The sequence below is a fragment of the Drosophila kikkawai genome, chromosome 2R (genome assembly GCF_030179895.1).
Source record: "Drosophila kikkawai strain 14028-0561.14 chromosome 2R, DkikHiC1v2, whole genome shotgun sequence".
Taxonomy (NCBI): Eukaryota; Metazoa; Arthropoda; class Insecta; order Diptera; family Drosophilidae; genus Drosophila; species Drosophila kikkawai.
In genome coordinates this window covers 22,179,801-22,204,175 of record NC_091729.1, presented here as the reverse complement: position 1 = coordinate 22,204,175, position 24,375 = coordinate 22,179,801, and the positions used below count along the sequence as shown (strand labels likewise).

The following is a 24,375-nucleotide window of genomic DNA, read 5'->3' as shown; positions in this document are numbered from 1 at the left end:
AAGCTTCCCAAGTATTATTATTATTTAAATTAAATATTTCAATTCCTGTCAGGCAATCCGAGATTCACAGAATCAAGTCCTATTAAAGCCACCTTCCCACGCCATAATCCATCCCCACTTATCGCAATCGCTTGTCATGTGCAAATTTGTTTGCGAATTTGTAAATAATTCCAAATTCATTCACTCGACTTTTTTCTATCACTGCTCCAGCTTTTTTTCTATGGCTACGCATCAAGTTGATTTATTTGCCTGGAAACTTTCTTCACTCTCGGTCTGTCGGTCTGTCTGTCGGAAAATGATTTACATAGGGATAATAGAAAAAAAATAAATTGATTTTAAATCATTTCAACAGTGTGTAGGCAGCGGCAAACGACAGTTCCCGCTCTCCTCGCATCGCATTTGTATGCAAATACGCGTGAAAATAAAAAAAAAAAGCTGAAATAAATAAAGAAAAAATAACAAAAGGCAAGTTAACGAGTATTCAAAAACGAGATTAAAATAGGAGTGCTCTGTGAGTGCCGCATGCTGTGATTTATACGCCCCAGTCCAGACCATTCCCATCTCCGTCGTCGTCCTCCTCATGATGTCACATCAGCTGCACCGGGGAAGAGCTGGGAAATATTCCGTTTTATCCGGGGGGATCGAGATACCCCCGTCGCAATCACTCTTTGCCCGCTGGACAGGGTAGCTCAAGATATTATTAACATGTTGCTGCACAACACACTGGGCCCCCCAAAATTGATTCGCAACTTTCGTGAGGCGACGAGAATGAGGAGGATGTCGAGTTGGAAGTGGAGGGGAGAAGCGAATTGAGCCGTGCTCAAACCCTGTTACATTCTCGTAATCTTTGGCAAGAGGCATTTTGGCATTTTGCATAGTTCGAGGCTACAGTCGGGGGCAGAAGTCTGCATACCCCATGATTTACTCGCTCAGTCACAAAATATGGAAATTGCTCATGTCTCAGCCTAGGCCATGTCACCAGGCTCCCGCCTCTCTCTCTTCTCACCTGCCGTTGCGGTTTTTGTGACATGCCGCATCAATCCATCGCCATTTTCTGTCTCCCGATGGGTGTGTGTGCCTGTGTGTGTGTGTGTGTTGCAGCATAGCGCAGGATATAGTCCTGTTCGATCTTTTGCCAGCCAATGCGATGGGTTGCGGTGCTGCTCCTGCGATGCTCCTGTGAGCATCCAGTGCCGGCAAATTGAATAGATTGCTAGGTGGACCAGCCGCAGTCGCAGTCGCTTGCTGGCAGCATTTTGCCCCGAATTTTGCATACATAAATATTTATGAATTTATTAAAAGTGAACCACACTCACACACGAGCAGTCGCTGGGGCATCCTGGCGGCTGACTGGATGGATGAATGCATAAGTCAGCCGCTCACGAGTTTCACAGGAGAAAGAGGTAAATGCAGAGTAAAAAATTTATTAAACCAAGAAATTGTAATACATTTATATTAAAAATATTTTATGTATTCAATTATAACTAATTAAAGATCAGTTTTATTTAAGAAAACATATAAATAAAAAGGCACAAATGGTCACAAATTTCTAGCAACTTGTTATCCTAGCATTTTCTTAGCAAATTAAATATATAAAAATATTTTAAAATAAATCTTTAATATATTTTCCCAAGTGCAACCGACTTGCAGTTGATTCTGGTGACTGGGGCTAAAATGGAAAAAGGCCGTGGAAAATGGGTAGCCTAGGCCATCCCAGCCGTCAGCAGCAACGCCTGCACACATGCCACAGCCACCGAGGGGAAAAAAGGGAGCATCATGGAGGGGCATACCCCTACAGCAGCAGCAGCAGCAGCAGCGTGATCCGTGTACAGCGAAATGTTTGGTACATTTTTGGGAAAATTTGCACCACATAGCGCCACCTCACACCCCCCTGGGGTCCGCCCCTTCGAACCAAAAATAAAGAAGAAAAAAAATGAAAACTGCACAAACTGGCGCGTTTCGTTGGCTCTGGGCCCTGGGTCTGGGTTTTCGGGACCAGGTCTGGGGTCCATTCATTTGCACCAGAACAAGGCAATCGCATATTTGTGGCAGGAGGACGCTGAACGAAATTGTCAAGTTTTTGAATGCCTCAGTGGCTCAGCGGCTGTAGCTGTCGTTCAAACAGTGGATAAGGACGAGTTCTATGCACCCAAAGAAATTGATGATTAAGAATTAGCATTAAGCTAATTTTGTAGCTTTAAGAAAATAAATTTTACTTGGATTCAAGAATAAAGTTTTAACATTTCATTAGAAAACAATAAAACTAAAAATAGAATACATGTCTTAGGCTTCTAGAATCCTTTTCTCTTCTTAAAAAAAGCTTAAAAATATTTTATAAAATTAATTCAATCACTTCCCAGGACTTTTCTTCAACTGCATATCCTTGTCCGCTCGTCCGTGTGCTCTGGGGCCTCGGGGCAACGCATAATGCATGAAGTTGTCATTATCAGGGCCAATTCAATTGAGAATTTTCGTGCCTAATTCGGCACAGAGGAGCGCAGGGCCAAGTGCAGGAGCAACAAAAGAAACCGAATTTCGCATAATTGAAAATTTTTGGTGTGCAAAAAGGGGCAAAGGCTACGTTGATTGCGAAAATTTTGTTTGACCATTGACATGGGCTCTTGATTATACCTTTTGCAACTCTGCAGAGTATGTTGTGTGTGGGTGTGTGTGTGTGTGTGCTATGAGGTGTGGGTGCTGCCAAAGTAATTTAAACTTGATGTCAAATTCAGCAGCGTCATTCATTTTCAATGTCGATGCATAATTTGTTGTGGAAATTTTCAGCTTTTTGAGTGTGAAGGCCACTTGAGAAGGCCTGCCACGCAATTACCTGAGGCACTGTAATTGCCCAGGACGAGGGTCCTCGAGAGTGACGCGTCGTTTTATGTGGCTCCTTACTCATCACTTTCGAACTTCCCATTCCTGAAACGGGGCAGCAGCAGCAGCAGCAGCAGCATTTGACTTGAACGCAATTTATGCAAATTTCTTGGGAAAGACAACGCACATGGCAATCAGTCGACAGTGAGTGTGCGTGTGTGTGTTGACAGGCGGGTCTGAACCCAAGCCGGAATCCCCGATTCCAATTCTCCCGACACGTCCAGCCTTGGCACATTTAACAAGGCAAGCCGCATCGAAATCCGCACGATTAGCATAAACGCATTAAAAATCTGCCACCCCCAAAAGCGGCACACATGAGTCGAAAATAATGTAGGTTGGGGTGGAGGTTCTTTTGGGCTGTCAGTTTTGGTGGGGCGGAGAATTTATGGATTATACTGTTTGTTTTGACATGCTCGATGACAGCGTCAGTGGCAAGTGAAATTTTCAATTGCCAAACATGTTGCATGCGGCCGACACACGGGAAGAAAAATGTGTGCAGAAATCAGGAGAAATTCTTTAATTTAGGTAAAAATTAATATAGATATTAAATATTAAAATCAAGATTTCCTTTAGCTAAAAATATTTAATTTATACATTTAAGTAAATACAAAAAAGTGGAATTTCAAGGAAATAGTTACCTTTTATCACATTCAAAGTAACTTAAATAAATATTTGTATACAATTTGAATACTCTGTTAATTCTCTGTATTTCAAAACCATTTTTAAAAGTATTATCTAAATATTTAATTAATAAAAAATACAATTAAATTGCTATCACATACTTTTAGAAGCGCAATTTGCCTTAAAATACCACAAAATGTGTTATTTTCCCTACCTCTTATTAATAAAGCCATACAAAAATTCTAAATAATATTAAATAAATCAAGTATTCTTATTTCAATAATGCTCTTTAGCAAAAAATCTCTAGTTTTTCAAAAAGATTAACCTTTAAAAACCCATTCAAGCTGCAAAGGAATGCGCATTCTGTCGCTGAAATGAGCATTCAATATGCAAATTTTTATATTAATTTATATTTAATCGGTTTTTAGTGCTGCAACGGCTGCACACAAATGATGCCATCAGTCGGGGGATTGAGTTATTCGGGAGGGAGGAGGAACGCGGTGGTTCACTGAATGCAATCATAAATAAACAGCACGCATCTAGCATACTTGCATGTAAATAAGGGGGGCAACAACAACAATGCGCCGTCACAACAGGCTTTCCATTTTCCACACTCCATGCTCCTCCACCTCGTCCCTGCTGTTGTCATCGTAATTTAACATTTTTCCTTCAACTTGCATCGTCTGCGGCATGCATCACTCACTCACTTAGCATGGCCCTTCCTTTACGACCTTGGCTAATACTGAGGGGAAAAGTGTTTAAATTTTACAAATATTAAAAACAATATAAAAGAATATATGTATTTAGAAATTCTGAAGTAAATTTCAGCTTGTTTTTCCTTGGAGTAAAGGTATATAGATATTTATATTTTCTTTTCTTCAACTTTATGATTTCCTTTGAATTTTTTATACTTTTACTTCAAGTATAAAGGTTCTCCACTTTTTTTCCAAGTGCATTAAAAATTGCATTTCCAAGCGGACTCCGCGCTGATGAGCTCTGTGCATTGCACACTCCGTGGCACAGTCTGCCAACCTGCCACGGGCACCGCCCATCAGTTATTTGTCTCGCGTGGCATTGTTTGTCTTGCGAGTTTGGAGCTGCAAGCTTGCTGGCTGCCTCATTTGCCGCTGCCGCTTTAATGTGTGGGTAAATGCGACAAAATCAAGTTAACTGCCGGCATTAACGCACATGCATGCAGTCAGCCAGACAGCCAGCCAGCTAGCGAGCGAGCGAAACTTTCAACGCGACTTTGCCAACTAACTGAGTTTGCAGCGCAAATGAAATTTGCCAAAATGTCAGCCCCCCTAGCCCGACATCAAATTACGGCGCCATCAGAAGGATTTTAAATCAATTGGAGGCGAGGCTGCGTGACAAATAAACCTAAGCGGAACGACCACACTGCGTATGCGCAATCAGGACATGCGGCCACTGCTCCTTCTCTTGGTGCTCCTGCTGCTGCTCCTGCTGCTGCTTCTGCTCAGGCTGAAGCGATTAGGACGGGCGACCATCACACGACCACGACCCTTTGTGTGGGGCATTATCTGCGTGGCCACTTGAGCGAGTCAAAAGGGGCACTTTGATCTGTGCGCCCCAAACCCCGTCTTGCACCTGAGACTTAGAACCAATTCGACACGGTGAAAAATAAACCAGAGCATTTTCAAAAGAAAATCAGAAAATTCAAATTGAGAAAGATCAATAAAGGCATTCCTTAAGTATCCTTTTGATTTATGTTAAGCCCTTGTTTATAGATATATATTATGTTTAGAATATATCTATGTATTTACTACACATTTTCACGCACAGTGCTGTCTTGATTGCCTTTGGCCATCAGGCTCTTCATGTTGTGGTCACTAAGCAATGGATGTGGACACCTGATTGAGGGCCCAATCTCACTTGAAGTTTGCATTTGGCCATAATGGCGGATGCTGCTAATGCACTGATTAGTCCGATGCACACTGGCACAGGTGGACGGGGGTCGTCTCCTTTGAGTTCGATGCGAGAGTATTTCCAATAATTAAACAATCCGTACAGTGCTCCCTCCCCCCATCCCCACTTGAGTCCATTGAATCGATTCGAATCGCATCGAATGCGAATTGAATTCAATGGAGATTTTGGTCAGGAACAGGACAAGAGAGGGTTAAGGACCTCAAGTGAGTGGCATGTTGCACTTTAACCGGATTCTGCCCCCGGGATGGGTGGATGCATAGAGTAGCCTGACTATCCGATGGCCACACACTTTTTTTCCCCCGGTTGGTAGAAATCAATTTATGCCTGGCCAACGTTTGAACAATTTCTGTTTCTGTTTCGGTTTGGGTTTCCGTTTCTGTTTCGCTTTGTGCAATTGACGGGCCAATAATTAAGCCAGGGTGCTGGGGAAAACGCTTGGAAAAACGCTTGAAAAGAGCATGAAAAAAAAGAAGGATGTTAACTAACCAAAGGGGCGGTAAAAAATAGTGAAGAAGTTGAAAATGGTATATATTTTAGCTTAAATTTTATTTAATTTGGAGATTTTCCTAAAAAGAAAAACCAATGCAGGTAATATCTGTCTGCGCCGGTTATTTGGATTTTACTTTACGACGCCGTCGCCGTTGCAAAGTCAATTTCCTTGCTGATTTAAATTTCAAAGCAAATGACAGAAGGTGTTGCTGCGCTGCCGCAAACTGGATTAAATTTCGTTTAAAATGTAAATGGAAAAGCGTGATAGACAGGTTGGGCTTGTCTTTTGAATCATATCCAAATTTCGTTTACGCCGGTGAAAACATCAAAAAAAGCGTTAAAGAAAAACGCAGGAAAAACTAAACAAACACCTCATCAAAGAACATCAAAGACCGCCCAAAAGGAAAAAAAAAAATGGAAACCCAGGGCCCAGGAAAACCCCAAACAATAACCGGCTGAGGGGAGGAAAATCAAAAACGAAAAAGAAACGTGGGACGAAGAAAGGAAAAACATTTTGGTGTGCACAACGCAGAAAATAAAATCAAGAATTTCACACCTTATCAATTTTGTAAGATTAACAAAACGAACAATGGGGTGGGCGGCTCAACCACCACCACCACCACTACCCAGTCACATTTTAGTCGTGGAAATTGCATCATCAACGTCCTTGCCACAGTGTGATCGACATCATCATCATCATCACCATCATCGTCATCCTACAGATGCAGGAAAGCCACCGTCGCCGCACTTTGTCATTAAGGAAGTCAAAAACTTCGACCCCCAATCCGGCAGCTGTAGAAATGGAGAACAGGAGAAATGGGGGTGGCTTCTCTCTCCGGAAAGCCCGAAGAAATGTGGAGAAAGCCAGAGAGGGGAGCCAGAGGGGGAGATTGGTTTGGCTTTGTGTGACAGCCACGTTGACATTTATTTTGATTTCAGTTTCGAGTGCAGGACCTAAGTGGGTGAACTTTCTATTTCCCCGCTTCTGTTATCCACTCCAACCTGTTTACCAACTCCAGCCCAGCGATACACTAAGCGAAAAATATAGGGAAAAGGTAGCTGAAGATAAAAAAAGCAAAGTTTAAGTTTAAGTTGAATTTAATTTCAAATCTATATATAAAATATCAAATTTATTTTAAAATCATTTAATGATTACATTTTTCTTAAGTGTATCCATGCTAATGTGCATCTTGGCTTAGCTTTTCTCACTCAAGGGATGGCCTTTTTTCTTGCTGTCGCTGCCACTAAATTGAATTTTATGTGGCGGATGCCAACTTTGATGTGTGCGTTTATTAATGGTTGCTGGGAACTGTCAGCCGGGCCAACTGGGTGAGGGAGTGGGAGCGGGAGTGTCGCCTAAATGGGGTCTAAATCAGCTCTGATAGAGCGCAGACTTTACGGTAATTGCAGCAGCACAAACAGGGGGCGAAAACCCGCTGGCCGGGATATGGCGGCAATGTGGATTCGATGAAATATGACCCGCAAAAATGCCTCGCACAAGCAACGCCTCAAAATGCCAGCAATGTCCTGTCCGGCTGCCCAGCTGCCTGGCGGACCAGCGGCTGCAAAAGTCCGGCCATCGAGCAGCTTGAAATTCCATGCATAACTTGTAGCAGCAACGAGCAGACGAGCATATGTAAAAAGCGGAGCCAGCCAGCGACACATACTCTAAGTACACACGAACACACATAGCTGGCGGGTTTCCATGACATAAAAAAAAGGAGAAAATCGTCGGGTAGCAAGAAAAAAAAAAAATGAGAATGGAAAATCTAGCCCAGCCAAGTCTCTAAATTGTGTGGCCCTAAAAGTGTCCGGCGGCACATAATGCTCAGAGTACAAGCACTCGAAAAAAAGGGTATGTGAAGGGTACTATATATTAAAATTAAATGGGTCATAAGGTAAACTATATAAATTTAAAAAAATATAAAAATAGTCTTTTTCGCCTTCTGGAATTTCCTTGCCTCAGAAGACTTTCCTAGAAAGAGGCAACATATAATCCTTAAGCCTATCTAAAGCATATCTGTTCTTCCCTTTAAATAAACCTAAACTTCTAAGACATTCTCACAGTGTATTCCCACACACACACAAATCTGTCTGTGTCCTTGCCACATGCAACGTCTGATGCTACTGCTGCTTCTGTTGCCCAATGGCCGCAAGGAATTTCACACAATTGCTAGAAAAATTGCAGAAAATTGAAAATGTGCGAGAGCGCATAAATTTTTACTGCGTCACTTGTGAATGCTAAATTGTTGTTATTTATGTGGGCACTGTAAAAGCCAAGGTCCGCCTCTTGCCTACCCCTTTCTCTCAACTCTCGAATAAAATCAAATCTCTAAGAGCGTCTAAGACACAAATCGATTTCATTTTGCACATTGCAAATGCCAACAAGGAGTTTTCTTACCGACTTCAGAGTGACAGCAAAATGAAGATGGTAAGAAAAATCCCTGCAGTATCTCAGGGTCACTGGGACGGCGACGAAAATACAATAAAACTCGACGATTTTAGACAATTTTCACAACACTCCCCGCTTGAGGACATGCAATCCGGCGTGGGCGAGAAGTCGGAAGAAGTTGAAGCCATAATGCGACATCGAGGAGACGATCAGCAGGCCGACTCCAAGGGATATGGCCCCCTGTTCGAAGCCACCAATCCAGTTGGCCAATTTCAAGCCCGACTGCTTCCTCTCCAGCTCCATTTGCATCTCGGCCTCGCGCTCCTGGCAACTCTGTCCGTACAGCATCAGATACGATATTTGCATTGTTTCCGCCTCCCGGATTAGGACATGCTTCTTATCCGGACTGGTCTCGTTGTCGCGGAACACGAACTCCACCACGGCCACGCAACGCAGGATGGAGCCACACCGGGAGCCACCCAAGCCGGCCTGGGGCTTGCTCCTAGCCAGGGCCTCGTTCACGTTGCTGGTCAGCTCGAGGCACTTGCCATCCAACAGGTACTGGTCGTTCAGCAGCGAGTACATCTTCTCCAGCTTGCAGCCGTAGAAACCGAGTCGTACGGACTCCATGTGGTTCCGGCGGAGACGGAAATAGGCCTCAGCCCTGGCATTTCCCCTCCCCATTCGCACCTGAAAGATCTGCGTGGGTGCCCGCTGCGGAGCGGGCATGCCCAGGTGGGCGTACAGCTCTGGGAACTCGCAGGGACGCAGCGAGCTCAGGGACACGCGATCGCCCTGCTCCACCAAAACGTCAGTCAACAGGCGGCACACATTGGGGGAGCAGGACGAGTAATTGCAGTGCATGAGCTCGTGGTTCAGGATGCACAGTGGGGGAACATCGCTCAGAGTGTGGCACAGATGATCTATGCTGGCCCAGTGCTGGGGAAAGGGTTTCAGCCTGCTCCGATAGCGATAGCTCATGGTGGCGGCTGCGAAAATCGACATTAGCGCCTCACAGCCCAGCAGATCCTGCTGCAGGCGCTCGTGGATCAGGTACAGAGCCTTCAAGTCCACCGGATTTGGCATCGATTCCAGGGACAGAGAGTGCGGCAGGAGCATCTGCAAGCGACGCCAGCTGATCCGCTTCACTGAACCCTTACATCGTGGCTGCACCATCAAAATCGTCATTTTCACAGGTGCGAGGACCTCAATAATTTCCCTTCAGAAACTGAAATTTTGAAACTGTTTCGCTGAGTTTTTGGCACAAGCCGTAGGGCATCCCCAGATGGCAGGCCGGACTGGTTGCAGGAGATTGGATTTCGTCCTAGTCAGGCACTGACAAAAACAAATCACGATGCCTTTTGGCAATCTCTCTTTTGAATTTCAAAAATATAAATCTGTAATTTTTGCAAATAATTTACACTGACATTAAAATCTGTAATAGCTACGAAACAGGTGGGAATTTATATCTATTAATATTTTCTTCGAGTGCAGGCATAGTAACAGTTGGCAAGTGTGTGAGCTGCCTGGGCTGCCTCGTTGGTCTGTAATTGATTAATGGGGCCTGCTGTCGAATGCCTGATGCCTGCTGTCTGCCACTTGATGGCTGACGCTCACCTTATGCCTGTTTCAGTTTCAGCCACCAGACAGGCAGGAGGCCCCCTGCTAAACAGGGGTGACTTCACCCGAGACGATCTCTAGCCCGACCTCGACCTCGGACGAACCACCACTTCCAAACCAGCTGCCCTGGTTGGCGTGGAACGGGGTCCGAGTTGCATCATAGCTACGCAGTTAATTGGATACTTTTTCAATACTTTTATCTCCGGCAGCAACCCCGAAAACGCCTGGAACTCTCCACCTGCCGCAGCATGCGTAATTTATTGATATACTCCCGCTAAATTATGAGTCTCCTGGGGGGCGCGAGAACCAAATACATATATATTTTTCCTTTTTTTGTGTGTGTTTTCCCCACCCTCCCACTGCCGAGGCTGCAGGTGTAGGTCTGTGTGGAAATCAGTTAACCGAAAAAGTTTGCAACTTTTTGCCGTGCTCGCTGCCTGTGAAATCAAAGTTGGAGTTTATTCAAATAAACGCCGACATTAAGAGAGTTGCAACTGTTGCGTTGCGTCTGTTGGAAGGCGTCTCCTGGCATTCGGCGGCATAAATCAGGACCAACAGCCGTGGCAACTTTTTTTTTTTTTTTTGCTGCGCAGATAAACTTTTGACGTCATTTAACCCTCTTTTTTTTTTGGTGGAGGGCTCGGGGTGCCGGCGTTGTTATTAATATGCCCAAGTTTCTTTTGGCGTTGTCAATTCCCTGGAGGCGTTGCCGGCTAAATAATTCCAGTTGCCATCGATTTCCCGGTGTCAGGGCAAACAAATTTCTTTAAGGGATTCACTTCGTTTATTACACACTCAATAAGGGGCCGGATTTTGTATGCTTTTTGTAGCCAAATATAGAAAGTTAAACAGGGGAAATGGCCTAGGAATTCAAGGTGTCAAAGAGGCTGTAGGAATATTTGTACATTAATCATGGTCTAACTCTTTCAAATAACCTTTCCTTTGGCCTACAAAATCAGCTGCCCGTGCTAAAGTAATTACTAAAAACTAGAGATGGATAAATACGACTTTACGGACTCCACAATCCTTTCCACATATATGCCGTTGTTGTGCAGGACAAATAGTAGATTTCGCAGAGGCAGCGAGTTCTGAAATGCGAAAAATAAGACTTGAATCAGTGCGGCGAAATCAATTATCACAAACACTCTGCTCCATCGAATTGCTGATAAATATATATGTTTTAAGAGGAGGGGGGGACATGGGGAAAATAAATATAAATTGCCTGCCGGCTGGCGATTTGATTTCATAAATATGTGCCTCACGTAGGCCAGCTCAATTGCCAATTAGAAGCGAGGCGAAAGGCAAAAAAAAAAAGAAGAAAAAACAGCGGTAAAAGCGGCAGGAAAAATAATAAAAAGAAAAGGCCTTGGCGGTGGCACTTGAAAATTCGAAGGCATCAACGGAAGTTGATTTGTATACGGAATCGCATATAAAAGTTGCCCACTTTTAACCTGCACCTTTCGCCAAGGAAACTCAATAAAGCAATCCGGAATTTTTCTCACGTCCCGCTAGGAAATTATTATGGAGCTGCCAGAGTCAAAGAAGGCGGCCATTTCAAATGGAATTCTTTAAACAATTTTCCACAGCACACATACAGCACATAGTCTCAGCGAGAAGCCGAACAAACAAAGCGTGTCCCCAAACCGAAATACAATTATGTACACCACATGCGATGTGGAGGATTTTCCGGGTTTCCGGGACTCACCTGAAGACCGTTCAGAATTTTGGGAAACTTGGCACTGCTGATGCTGTCGACGACCGCTGCGAACTGTTTGTTGCTCTCGAATTCATCAAAGAAGAGCGCCCACAGTTGGTCCTGCGGCAGGATCTCGAGGACATTGTCCACCATGCCATGCAGGCCGCTCAATGGCTCCCGGGTGGTGGTGGAGCTGCCCTCCTCATTGGTTATGGATTTGGGTGGCACTGCACAGGGAAAATCATTTTTAAATAGCAAATAAATATTAAATAATTAAAATAAACTAAAAATACTCCAAAATATTACTCATACGCACCGTTGACGGTGATAGATTCCAATATTTCCGGCTTAAACACATCTGCCACTGACTGAATTGCCTTGACCACATCCAAGCCCTGGGCACCGAGGTAATCCGTCAACTCCAAGACCTCTGGCAGCTGCAGAATCTTTCGCTTGATATCCGCAAAATCTCTGCTAGCCAGGAAGGCATACGCCCTCTGGAACTCCGCATCGTGGTGGTAATAATGGGCAGCTATGGACTGCACTTCACGCAATGGAATCAAAGCAATAAAGCCGCTCAAGTCGACGGTTTGGTTGACGGGATTCGGCTTCTTTCGACTCAGAAAGATCAGATCGTCGGAGGCATTGGCCTGACCATCGCTCTCATCGCTCTCCTCGCTGGCGGATTCACCGAGCTTCACGAATCCAATGCCACTCAAGTCCGTCTCGGCACTCTCCTCATCGTTCGAGAAATTCGGCAGAGCCACCGTGGACGTGATGCAGACCAGCAAAAGTAACAGTTGTTGGCGATTCATGTTCCGGTCCGATCCGATGCGATCTCCTATCCAGATTTAGAGCTTCTGGCTGCCTCTTCCCACGGTCTCTGTTGTCTGCCCCCCTATTTTTGTGGAGACTTTGGAGACTGCCCTGACCCATGATCGTTGTGTTCGCGGCGATTATTTAATTGAATCAGTGGCATTCAACAAAAAACCCACCCTCACTGAAGAGCGAGGGCTGCCTCAATGGTTGGAAAATGTGATTGCATTTGAAAAATATATGGAAAATAATGATTCAAGTACAAACTGCAAGTTACGATTGAAAAAATTCCTCTACAAAATATTAAATTGATTTAAGTAAGAAGCAACCCATTTCTTTCAAGTGTATTCCCCATATAGCTGGAAGTAAATAAAATATTGATTTATATGGCCTATCGTTGGCTTCGATTAGGCCATAAAACATGCACATCGGATTGCCGCCTCGGCCTCGTAAATTATAGGCTGAATAGGCGGTTTTCCTGTCCGCCGTTTTGGCCAACTGCATTTCCGCCGATGCAAATCAAAGAAAATCACACACACACTGCGGGTGTGCGTGTGATATTCACACTTTGACAGCTGGCTGGAGTGTCACTCGGTTAGTCACTGTACGTGTCAGTCAGTCATTCAGTCCGTCAGTCAGGCGCTCATTCAGGTCTCGTTTCCAGCTCGTTCGCTTGTCAAACTGTGCATAAAATATGTACATGCATATGTCTCCACACATACACACTCACAGCACAGCTCACTTGATATATTCATTTGCTCATTCAGCAAGTTAAGTAGGAATAAAATTGTCAATTTTCATGTCATTATTTCATGTCGTCGTCGCCGTTTGCCGTTCACTTTCGCATGTGTCAACTGTGACACTCTCCACTCTCGCATACTGGAATTCCGGATGGTCTATGGGTGTGTGTGGTGTGTGTGTATGCTTTCAGATATGATTTATTCACTTGGTTTGATTTATTACAAGCCCACAGCTCAGAGAGCCCACAGAGCTTGTAAATTGTTCTGCCTACAAACCAATAATTGTATCGTTGTCAACGTCACCGGGTACCCTCAGAACTTTAGTTGCGCCGCAATTTTTTACATAAATTATTTGACTAAGCCCCCAACTTGATTAAAACTTGGCCTAGACGATATAACCGGAACGAGAACGGAATTGAGTATGGGAACGAGAAGTCTCAGGTTCGCCGTAACGTAACGTATGACACTTTATAAATTTGGAGCGCAAAGTTTCGAGGGTGCAAACTTTGCCGGGGTCGGTTTTTGGAGCCGTAAACAATTGCTAGGGCAAGTTATCCTGCACTGAAATAAAGTATTCTTATTTAGTTTTTAAATTAACAAACTCTTTGGAAGTTTAACAATTAGTTTCCTAGAAAATAAAGTATTTAAAATAAAGCTTACGGAAGTCATAAGGGAAAAAAATTACTAAAGAAAAGCTTGAAATGTTCGTAATGTCTAGAATCAGTTGGGAATTATAAAGCTATATACATATATACCCTTGCAGGGTATTATAATTTCAGTCAGAAGTTTGCAACGCAGTGAAGAAGACGTTTCCGACCCCATAACCCATATATATTCTTGATCAGCATCAACAGGGGAATCTTTCTAGATAAGTCAGGAAGAAATCGATTTTTTGGCCATTTTTGAAAAATTTTATAAGGGGTTAGTTACATCATTAAAATTTTTAATTTTGATAAAAAATTAAATTTGCAAAATTTTTAAATGAAAAATGCAGATTTATTAACTGTAGAAAATCTTGCACAGAACAGTTTTCCGATTTAAAATTAATGCTCTTTTGGCCGAGTTATGATATTTTTAATTTTAAAAAAATCAAGAAGTTTTTTAATATAAAAAATCGGATTTTATAATACAAAATAATATTTTTCTAAGTCAAGGAATCATTTCCGACCCCAGAATCAATGGGGAATTTAAAGCTTTATTCGTGTATTAATTTATTTTTCTACAATAATTTTCTTAACTATTAATTTTGTTGATTTTAAGTGGAAAGTTTGAGTGTCTTTTAATTATTTTAAATTATATTACTTGCGCTGGCTATCCTGTCCCTGCTGTGGTAATAAAGCAACCATATAATATTTCTGCAGGTGTATCAGGCGGACCGAACTTATAAATTAATTTCGCCACAGCAGAATACTTCAGCGAGCTGCTGGCATACCTCAGCTGCCATAAAGGTGGCGGCGGCGGCCCAAGTTGCCGGTTGCCGGCGACTTAATTAACTGCAGTCCGGCAAAGTCAGCGGTACACACGCACCTGAGACCCGGAGACCTGAGAAGGACAGGCAGGACCTTTCCTGGCTCAGACGCTGGGCTGCATACTTTCAGGGCGTCGTCGCAGTAGTTAATTTCATGCTGCCTGGCTTTAACCCCAGCCCCGGCACCGAATACGACCTCACCCCCCCGTTGGCCATGTGTTTTAAAGTGATTTTCCTTGGGCCAGGCGGCCCTTTTGTTTATGTTGCGGCATAAGAGCTCCAGTTTACCGCAAGTGTCAACATTTATTTCCAACTTAACACTTTTGGCGTAACATGGCGCTTAATCCGCAGCGCCAAGTCGAGCCGCGCCAAGAACTTGACTAATTTTGTGCAAAGTTCAGCATTAACATTACCGCAAATTAGCAAAAGTTTTCGCACAAACAGCCGCAGCGCAGGAAAACAAAAAAAAAAAAAACTGGGAGGCTCAGCAAATGGGGAGGAGCAAATCCGATTGCAGGGATTGCAAGACGGAAAAGCTGAGGAAAAACCCCAGTAGAAGAAGAAAAGTCGAGAGAATCGGGCTGCAGGGGGCACTCTCTGAGTTGTGGCATCAGCAGACGGTGCCTGTAGTATCTGGGATGGTTCACTGACTGCCATAAATTAACTTGTCTAGGCCCGATTCCTTGCCAGGACTTCGGCCTGTCCCCAAGAACTTCTTTGCCAGATTCGGCTGCTCGCCTTGTAATCTGTTTCACACTTAATGTTTTCTGCTTTCGCAGTTTGATTTCGGCTTTAATTGAACGTATAATTTTGGTTTTAATTACACACAAAAATGTATATTGAAACGGCAATAAATTACAAGTTTAAAGCATGAGAGATTTATTATGAATTAATTATTAATGGATGGGCTTAGTGTAACAGCAAAACTAGGATTATTTAGAGGTGTATATAAAATAAATAATATTTAAAAGGTATTTTGTAAAATAAAACAACAAGACCTTGACAATTTTTATGAAATTATAGGTAAAATAATACAATTCTGTTACTAAAATTAAACAGAAGCTACAAGTTCAATCATTTCTCCTAATAAATATTTATAATTTTACTTGTAAAGACCCCATTTCAATAATAAATAAATATATCTTTAGATTGTGGTTTCCCCCACTCCCACAGATTACCATCGATATTGCTTATTTAATGGCGGGACAGATCAATCGATATATGCCTTATCCACGCCGACTTGTTCCCCGTCAGTTGTCAATCAATTTTCGGGGGTTTTTGGCTTTGATTTCCATTTGCCCCGGCTCTCCCCCGGCTATGGATGAAGGATGTCACTAAACCATAACAAAAACAGAAATTATGTCCTTACACACAGGTCACCGGCACGACGAGTGGCTGGCCGTGCACAACCTTCAATCAATCGAGAGTCTGTCAAGTGGATTGGAGGTGGTGTTTTAGGAGCCACGGCTCGGAATCGGACTCGGCCCCATCCTTTGGAGAGTCGTTGGTCGTTCCAGCGCTTTTGACACGTTTGGCAAATATTTGAGCACGTCTAAAAGCGCGTTACGGTCTCCGGCAGGCGTTCAATATTTCCCGAGCGAGCGCAGCCTCAGATGACCGCTTTTCCTCTTGGCTTTCCCGACTCCCCTACCGCCTACCGAATTTTGTACCCGATTTTTGCTCCCTCCCCACCATCGGCATCGCGTGGCAGTGCGTGCTTTGCCCTTGGCCAGTGGCTTAATTAATTTTCGCTTCCGTTAACAATTTTTATGCGGACTTGGCTCCTTGGAAGCGTTTCGCATGCGCTGATTTCGTGTTTATGGCTCCTTTAATTCGCCACTAATGCGGGTCCGTTTGCGGCGGAATTATTTGCCGGATACATGCGATTAGTTTTGGCCAGATTGCGAATAGTTTTTGCCCTCATTGGTCTCTTTTTTTTTTCTTTTGCAGGCATGCAACAAGTTAATTACATAATTCAGACCGCCCACGCCTGCACTCGCTCTTGATATTTATGTCAGGCCGAAGGCCGAAGGGATTTTCCCAATAAACACCACATGCTGCCAATGTTAAATTCCGGTTAAACACCGCCAGCAGCAGCAGCAGCAGGGCTAGGAACTTGGCCAAAAGAAAAATAACACAAAATAAAATTAAATAAAATAAAATAGGAAATGCCATCCAGCAGGAGGGGAAAAAAATAAAATAAAACGAAAGAAGAGACTTAAAAAATAAGCTAAAAGTCTTTTGAAGTTGCCAAAGTAAAAGGGCAGGGGAGGCAAATGGAATCGAGGATGGGAAAATGGAGGCAAACAGCGCGATATAAAGTTGGGGCTTTTTGGCTTTGACGCACGTAGCTCCCGATTTGAAAGTTTGTCGTGTGTGCCCCCGTATATATACTCGCTTTTTTTTGCGCGTATATCAGAGAGTGTATAGGAACAACAAGGATTCGACAGTGTAGCCACTTCTCCCGCGGTCCTTTCCTGCTCCGCTGCTGCTGCCGTTTGCTGCAACGCTTTTATTAAGCTTATACATTTTTTATTTAAGACTTTTCACTTTGAGCCGTTTGCTGCAAGCCTCGGGGCCAATGGCAAACAGACGACATGAATGTGACATTTATTTGAGTTGTGCCAGGAGCATTTCAATTTCACATTATATCCGAACAGCCCGCCAATGCCAACCCGTTGAGGCCATAAATTATCGAAATCGTTAATGCCAGGAATTGTGAAATAGTGTGACAATTTCATTAAATGCCCAGAGCGTCAGAGCGTCGAGTCTGCTGCACAAAAATAAAATACAAAATTTCAATAAAATGGCCACGGACATGCGAGCCGAAAACATTTGATAAAGTGCAACAATTTCCCCCAGGGCTGACCGCCTTTTTTATGGCAGATGCCCGGCCGTATTAGGTTAGCGAATATTTTAGCCGAAAATGCGACTAAATCCATACGGAGTTTATTCGATTTGATTTGTGGCCAAACTGGAGTTTTCAAACTAACAATTTCACGAATTTTCTGCATTTCAGTTAGAGATGACAGGGCATTGATAATAGCGGAAGCCATAAAAAGTTATAATTACATTATAGGTTCATAGTTTATCAGGCTAAAGAGAAAATATATTGACTTTACTTTACCAAATATATTCTGAATTATTCAAGAGACTAATGAATTGGTTTTAAGATGAAATAGATAGGTATGAGAGCTTACAATCGATATAATCCTTAGTAATATCGATCTTTAGCCAGCTCTAATTTTGATAAAAGATTCCCGGCACCACGTTGCGTATGCGTAATATGTCTGGCTATAAGACACTCTAGAAAAAAACGTCACGTGGTGCATATAAATTGCCCAGTTTTTTACATTTTTTCTATGAAACTTTTACGCCAAGGTGCAAATTACTTTTGTTCCATTTCCCTTTTGTTTGCCCACGGCGTATTTTTTGCTCTCCCTTTTCCAAATTTTCTTTTTTATATACCTATATTTTTTTTTCACCCGCTCGAAACTTGACAACTGTCAAGCATCGGAATGACCAGAGTTTTTGGCATTGCCTAAGCGTGCGTGTGAATGACCAAAAACTGGACACGGACGCACAAGTATTTATAGCAAACTCACACATGTATGCATGGTCAAAGGAAATCAATTTCCATATGCAAAACTTTTTTAGTGCACGTAGGACTGGGACTGGGACTGGGACTGGATGGCGAGAGGGAGCCGAAATCGAATTTTGTCCATAAAATATTCAAATTGTTCTGTATAAACGACGCATAAACATTCTTTGTGCAGGGGAAAAACACACCTGCAGCAGCGTGCCATTTCGATCCAGCTCTCGAATCGCATAAATTTTTATGTTCAAATGCCAAAGGCCGTAGGCAGAGGCGATCGCTTAATGTGTCCCGCGGCTGAAATTCAATTTGTAGCACATCCGTGGCCGAGAGGAAAAGGTACGACCAGCACCAGCTCCAAAAAAAAAAAGAAGAAAACATCGACCCGAGAAAACTGCAAATGGGGAAAAAGTGCAAATGTCCAACTGGCCAAGGACCAAGGAGCAAAAGAGCAAAGGAGCCAAGGACCAAAAGGAGCAAGCAGCCAAAACGAATCGATGTGAAACAAAACAGGAGGAAAAGTCTCCCCAGGAGAGAGAGAGAGAGCCCAACTGCTCCTGCTGCTACTACTTTGCTATGCGAACGATTGATTGAAAATTGATTTCATTATGAACTTGTGATGCATATTCACCCTACCAACAAGCCACCGCCCGGCCACATATCCTCCAACACCGCCCAGCATTCCCATGCAGAGTCCTGTGCGTCTCGGTAGATAATTGGATTTCGGAAGGTTGTACCGAGATCCTAGTTCGTACACCCAGAGAAACTCGGTCCATAAAAGAGAAACTACACTGGCCCTTTGACCAAGTCCTTAATATTATGTACAACTTAATAGAGAATTGCTAATAAAGTCCTTGAATTCTCCTTTTTTCCGAGTGTCTTGTGTTGTGCACTTCCACTCTTCCAATTAGTTATGGAATTTTTGCTGTATTTAAATTTTTGTATCCCCCAGTTAGTCTTGTCGGAATGTGTAAGATGAGAGGGGCCACCGGACCGGGTGGTCTCTTTGGGACGAATCCCATCCAGACACAGACCCAGGAAATTAAGCCGCTTATGGCCGGGGCCATTCGTTCCCTTTTGTTTTTTAATGCTCAGCCATGCTCTCTCCTCCTCCTGTTTCTTCCCGAAAATATTACTCAGTTGCCATTCCACTTAAGATTCCGCTGGCCAAGTGCACTTGTCCTGGCCACAAATGGCTGTGTTGTCTGTCGCGCGTATTTAGCATAAAAGGTGCGGCAGCGGCCAAGACTTCGGCGGGGTCTTGGGCTTTTGATGTTCACTCAACACTCGCTCTTAAACCTCCCTCCCCCACCATCATTGTTGATATTTTGCATCAAAATTCTGACAAACTTGTTCGCCAAACTAGGGGAGGGAGGGTAACATCGGGGGAGGGACTAGATCCAAAGCGGAAGTGGCGACATTTTAGGATGTCACTACGAGTTTGAGGTCGCCGCAAAGTGCGCAACACAATTTGCATAATACCCGGTGGGACGAATGGATGTGGATGTGGATGCGGTTGTGGATGAAGGGCAGTCGTGGATGGAGATATGCCGAATGCGGTCTCAAATTTGGTCCAGGTTTTGGGTTACAACACTGAGGGAAAATTCGTAGCCAAGAGATAGTAAAACAGGTTAATGTTCAGGCTTGTAAATATATAACTCATTATATAGTCCTTTAGCTATCATCAGAATCTCATAAATATTTAATAACTATTTTAACTTTAATTAATTATCCTTACAGTGCATGCAAATGAGCTCGAGACGAACAAGCAGGCGTTGTAATCTTCGTCACTATATAGGTTCAGGCCTGGTTGGGTCTGTAATAACGCACAAGGACAAAGTCACCTAACCGGCTATTGTTAAGCAAGACACACATACACACATATTGTCCCCCGAAAAAGGACAAGGACATCATAATGCCCCGGTCACCGAGGACGAGTCGTGAAAAGGCCGAGCAGAAGCAGAAGGCAGAGAACGCGTTGAAGTGCGGGACCGATTCCGAAAGGACCAACAGACTGGAGAACATGCCGCGCGAAATGGACTCCTTCTGGGTCACCGATACCGATGCATCCAATTGCATGCTCAAAGGTCAAGTGATGCTACGCACCGACAAGGCCAACAAGGGACTCGGCTTTACGTTCGACGAAAGGCGGGTGCTCTCCATCCACGGATTGCTTCCGGCGTCAGTTAGAACCATTGACACTCAGGTGACCTGCTGCCAGATGGTCGTGGCCGCCATGTCCAGCCCCTTGCAGAGATATACATACCTGATAACCTTGTCGCAAACGAACAGCTGGCTCTTCTACCGTTTTCTGCTGAGCAATATCGAACTCTACATGCCCATGATAGATGCCTCCAGCTATCCGCATTTGCTCGAGTACCACAAGATGCTGTTTTCGTTTGGCAAGGTCTTGTACATCACCATTAAGGATATGGGACATATGCACCAGGTGCTGAGCAATTGGCCAGTAAAGTACGTCCGCTACCTGGTGGTGAGCAATGGAGCTTCTGTCCAGAGTCTCGGGGACTTGGGTGTCAATCAGATGCCCGCCCTGACCTCCGTAATGCATCAGAATGTTGTCTACAGCGGCATTCATCCGAAATTCTGTCTCTGTGTGGTGCTGGATGTGGGCACAAACAATGAAGAACTCCTAAACGATCGGTTCTATATGGGTCTTAAGGAGCGCCGGCCGTCGAACGAACTGTACGAGAAGTTCTTTGAGGAGTTCACCCTGGCTGTTATCCGGAAGTACGGCACACATGCCTTGATCCTATGCCAGGACTTCGAGGCCCAGAAAGCCAAGAGGCAGCTGGAGATGTATCGGGAGCGCCAGTGCATCGTGGATGTGGACTTCCAGTGTATAGCCGCGTGCGCTCTCTCTGGGGTAATCGCGTGCAATAATGCCGTGAAGAGGGTGCTCTTCTCGACGAATATGATTCTGTTTTACGGGGCTGATCCCACGAATGTGGGCATGGCCCGATTGTGCATTGCCTATCTGAAGAGGGAGGGCCTCAACGAGGTCAGCGCCAGGCAGAGGATATGGTTCTGCGATGCCCAAGGACTGATTGTGATCGGCAGAGAAGGCATACCCGAGGAGCTGCTGGAATTCGCCAATTACCACGAACCCATTTTGACTTTGGTGGAGGCCATTCAGCAGTTGAAGCCGAATGTCCTGGTCGGTGGATGCTCCCAGGCAAATGTCTTTACACCCGACGTCCTCCGGGCTATGGAGCAGAGTGCCGAGCAGCCCATAATCTTCGCCCTGTCGAGACCCGCCAGTCTGGCTGAATGCACCGCCGATGCAGCCTTTGCGTACACAAAGGGGCGCTGTGTCTTCATCTCCGGGTCGAAGTTGCCTCCCATCAAGTACGCCAACAAGATGTATCAGCCGGGTTACTGCAGCAGCCACATCTTACTGCCTGGCCTAACTATGGGCGTAATGCTGGCCGGCTTCACCACCGTTCCGGACGAGACCTTCTGCGTGGCCGCGGAGCGATTGGCCCATATGGTTTGGCCGAAAGACTTGGCCATGCGGAACGTCTTCCCGCCGATGAGAAAGATTCAGTGCATCAGCCTGCATATGGCTGAGGCTGTCTTCACCTACGCCTTCCGCCGGGGCCTGGCAACGCTGTGGCCGCGACCGGAGAATCCTTTAGAGTACATCAAGTCGAAGATGTACGAATCCAACTATAATCTGCACACCAGGGAAATCTACTGCATGCAGGACCGGAAGATTGCTACCACGGAGTCCCAAAATTTCTACCAGCTTAACATTTAGAACCTGTAATTGTGTCTAGAGCATTATTAAAGGCAGCAAAGGACATTGAAAGGGGTTCTAACTGGGGGAGGTTGGGGCGCAAATTGCATGGCATATCATGTCTAATAACAGTTGTTGGCCCAGTCCGTGGCATATTGATTTCGATTCGAACCCAAGTCGGAGTGCAAGTACGCCAGCGGGCAATTAATTGCATGCAATTTTCATGTGTCAACTCATGCTGTGTGGCCGTACGTATATAACATATGTACTTAAAGAAAAGGTTTGACTTAAGGGAAATTTTAAAGTGTATTTGGAAAAATTTATAATATAATTTGTATTTTGAAATTATTTCTTTTAGTAATATAATGTAATTTAGAAGGTATTTTTGAAAGTATTTCCTTCTGTTACATAGCTTTCTGTTAATTAACCTAGTGCTGGTTAACCTCCTGTTAGTTAACCTCATTCTAGTTAACCACCTCCTGTTAAACTTTTTGTTTCTTAACCTCTTTTTAGATATAACCTACTGCTAGATAACCTATTGCTAGGTAAACACCTGTTATATTACCATAATATAGCTTCCAGATAAATAACCTCCTGCTGGTTAACTTCCTGTTAGTTACCCTTCTGTTAGTTCGTCTCCTGACGAGCATCCTGATAGTTAATGTCCTTCTAGTTAACCTCTTATTAATGAATACCTCCTGTTAGTTAAGGTCTCAAATTTGAAATTCTCATTTAAAATTCTTAAAATTAACTCTTCCCATTTTTCTGAGTGTGTGTGAGCGGGTGTTTTCAGGTGGCTCGAAATTCTCCTGTGACTGCAGTCCAAACTATCGCCATACAACAATAAAATAATTGAAACAACCACCATAAAATGGTAGAAAACACAGCCACAACAAAAATGCAGACAAATTAAATTGCCCGAACGAGTGTGTGTGTGTGTGTGTGTGTGACGTCTGGCTTTGACAGGTGTGCGTCTGAGCGAAAGCATGATATTCCATTCCATTTATCAATACGGCAAATGAAATGCAACCCGGCCCCGAGTGTGTGTGTGTCGGTTTCCCCTTTGTCACATTGAATTATTTGCTTAGGTTTTTTACTGCATTTCCCGGGGATCGTTTATCGGCTAGCTTTTTGGCATTGAATAGAGCGTGGCTGGAATTTTCATTAGCCACATATTTTGATAGCGCATCAGGTGCATTTGACTCTGTCTGTCCTTCCTACACTCAATCACTGGAAACATTGTCTGAGACTCAGATTTTATTTGAGATTCAATTACAAAGGAATTGTCAGGCTAGGCTGGACCCCAGGAGATGACATCGTAGCCAATTGTTTTGAGATCCTGTGCATTGATTTGATGTCCTGAGAGTTCACGAATCACGCCCTGTACGTTTGCTGTGGTCTGAAATCAAAGGGGGTTTGGGGTTAATCACTAAGAAAATAAAATAAATATTTGAAATTACAAGTTAATAACTGTTAAGGTCTTGAAAATGAGAATTGCTAGAGAAAAGCAATTAAAACAAACATTTAATTAGCTTTTATATAAATAATTATAGTTCATCATGAAATTATTGCTGGCAGGATAAGTGATTCCGTGTCTTCAAAGATTAGAAATCTTACCCAAGCTGCTTCGCATTTTGTTTTGAATTCTGGACTCCTCAGGGCCTCATAGAACTTGGCAAATATGGCACTTTTCTGGCGTTTCTCATTAATCAAAGCCACAAACCGATCTCGGGGCAAATGAGTGAGTAATTCCTGGACGAAGCTAGTAAAAGACCTCAATTTCCTTGAGTCTGAGGCTGGCTGAAGCAAGACAAAGACAAGTTCCTCGTTGATTGAATTACCAACCGATCGACGATGTCGGTTGCTGTAGTCGTGACTTTTATAATAATGATGATGTTTGTGATGATACCAATGACTTCGCCTCTTTCCCAAATTCGTGTCATTGAGGTGCACAAAATTAATCAGATCCACAACTTCGGGCAAAGACTCTATGTGCTGTTGAAACCTCTTGAAATCGGAGCTGCGCAAAAATTTTACTGCTTTGCGAAAGCCGGAATCCGTAATCATGTGCTCGGCAACGATTTCATCGATGGTGACACTTGGTATCAGTTTCTCAAAGTCTCGTAACTCGCTTATCAGTTCCGGGGAATATTTCACTGCCCTGTGATAGCGAAAATGTCCAGAAACTAGCACAACGCCCAGCAGGAGAATTTGTAAGACAAGCTCTAAGGTAGACATTATTTCTGATTTTCGGTTTATAACATTTTTTATTAATACGGTTATGCAAGGTCTTTTTCGTTCAGCGGTTTGTTTATTACTGCCTACTTGATTTTTCTGGGTTGAGATTAAATTATGTA

The 24,375-nt window shown here is 43.8% G+C and overlaps 3 protein-coding genes across 3 annotated transcripts; 1 reads left to right on the top strand and 2 right to left on the bottom strand.

Moving 5' to 3' along the window:
- Positions 1-8,267: 8,267 nt before the first annotated feature.
- Parp16 (Poly(ADP-ribose) polymerase 16) lies at positions 8,268-9,778 on the bottom strand. Its single transcript, XM_017168957.3, has one exon. The coding sequence runs from the start codon at positions 9,512-9,514 to the stop codon at positions 8,447-8,449; it is 1,068 nt and encodes a 355-aa protein (XP_017024446.1). The 5' UTR covers positions 9,515-9,778; the 3' UTR covers positions 8,268-8,446.
- A 935-nt stretch (positions 9,779-10,713) lies between these two features.
- jtb (jetboil) lies at positions 10,714-24,347 on the bottom strand. The gene is made up of 9 exons (XM_041776845.2): positions 23,636-24,347; positions 23,313-23,417; positions 21,678-21,801; positions 21,223-21,567; positions 20,992-21,140; positions 20,528-20,911; positions 11,959-12,493; positions 11,652-11,869; positions 10,714-11,034 (listed from the first exon to the last, which is right to left on the bottom strand). The coding sequence occupies exons 1-9, from the start codon at positions 24,254-24,256 to the stop codon at positions 10,927-10,929; spliced, it is 2,589 nt and encodes an 862-aa protein (XP_041632779.1). The 5' UTR covers positions 24,257-24,347; the 3' UTR covers positions 10,714-10,926.
- On the top strand, positions 20,040-22,084 carry LOC108076490 (NADP-dependent malic enzyme). Its single transcript, XM_017169381.3, has one exon. The coding sequence runs from the start codon at positions 20,177-20,179 to the stop codon at positions 22,037-22,039; it is 1,863 nt and encodes a 620-aa protein (XP_017024870.1). The 5' UTR covers positions 20,040-20,176; the 3' UTR covers positions 22,040-22,084.
- Positions 24,348-24,375: the final 28 nt, after the last annotated feature.

Bases quoted from the DNA above. Each gene is read 5' to 3' on its own strand.
- LOC108076490 (XM_017169381.3), top strand. From the start codon at position 20,177: ATGCCCCGGTCACCGAGGACGAGTCGTGAAAAGGCCGAGCAGAAGCAG.
- Parp16 (XM_017168957.3), bottom strand. From the start codon at position 9,514: ATGACGATTTTGATGGTGCAGCCACGATGTAAGGGTTCAGTGAAGCGG.
- jtb (XM_041776845.2), bottom strand. From the start codon at position 24,256: ATGTCTACCTTAGAGCTTGTCTTACAAATTCTCCTGCTGGGCGTTGTG. The intron at 23,418-23,635 runs GTAAGATTTCTA...CTTTGATTTCAG, and splicing joins CAAAATGCGAAGCAGCTTGG to ACCACAGCAAACGTACAGGG. The intron at 11,035-11,651 runs GTGAGTCCCGGA...TTCGCATTTCAG, and splicing joins AAATTCTGAACGGTCTTCAG to AACTCGCTGCCTCTGCGAAA.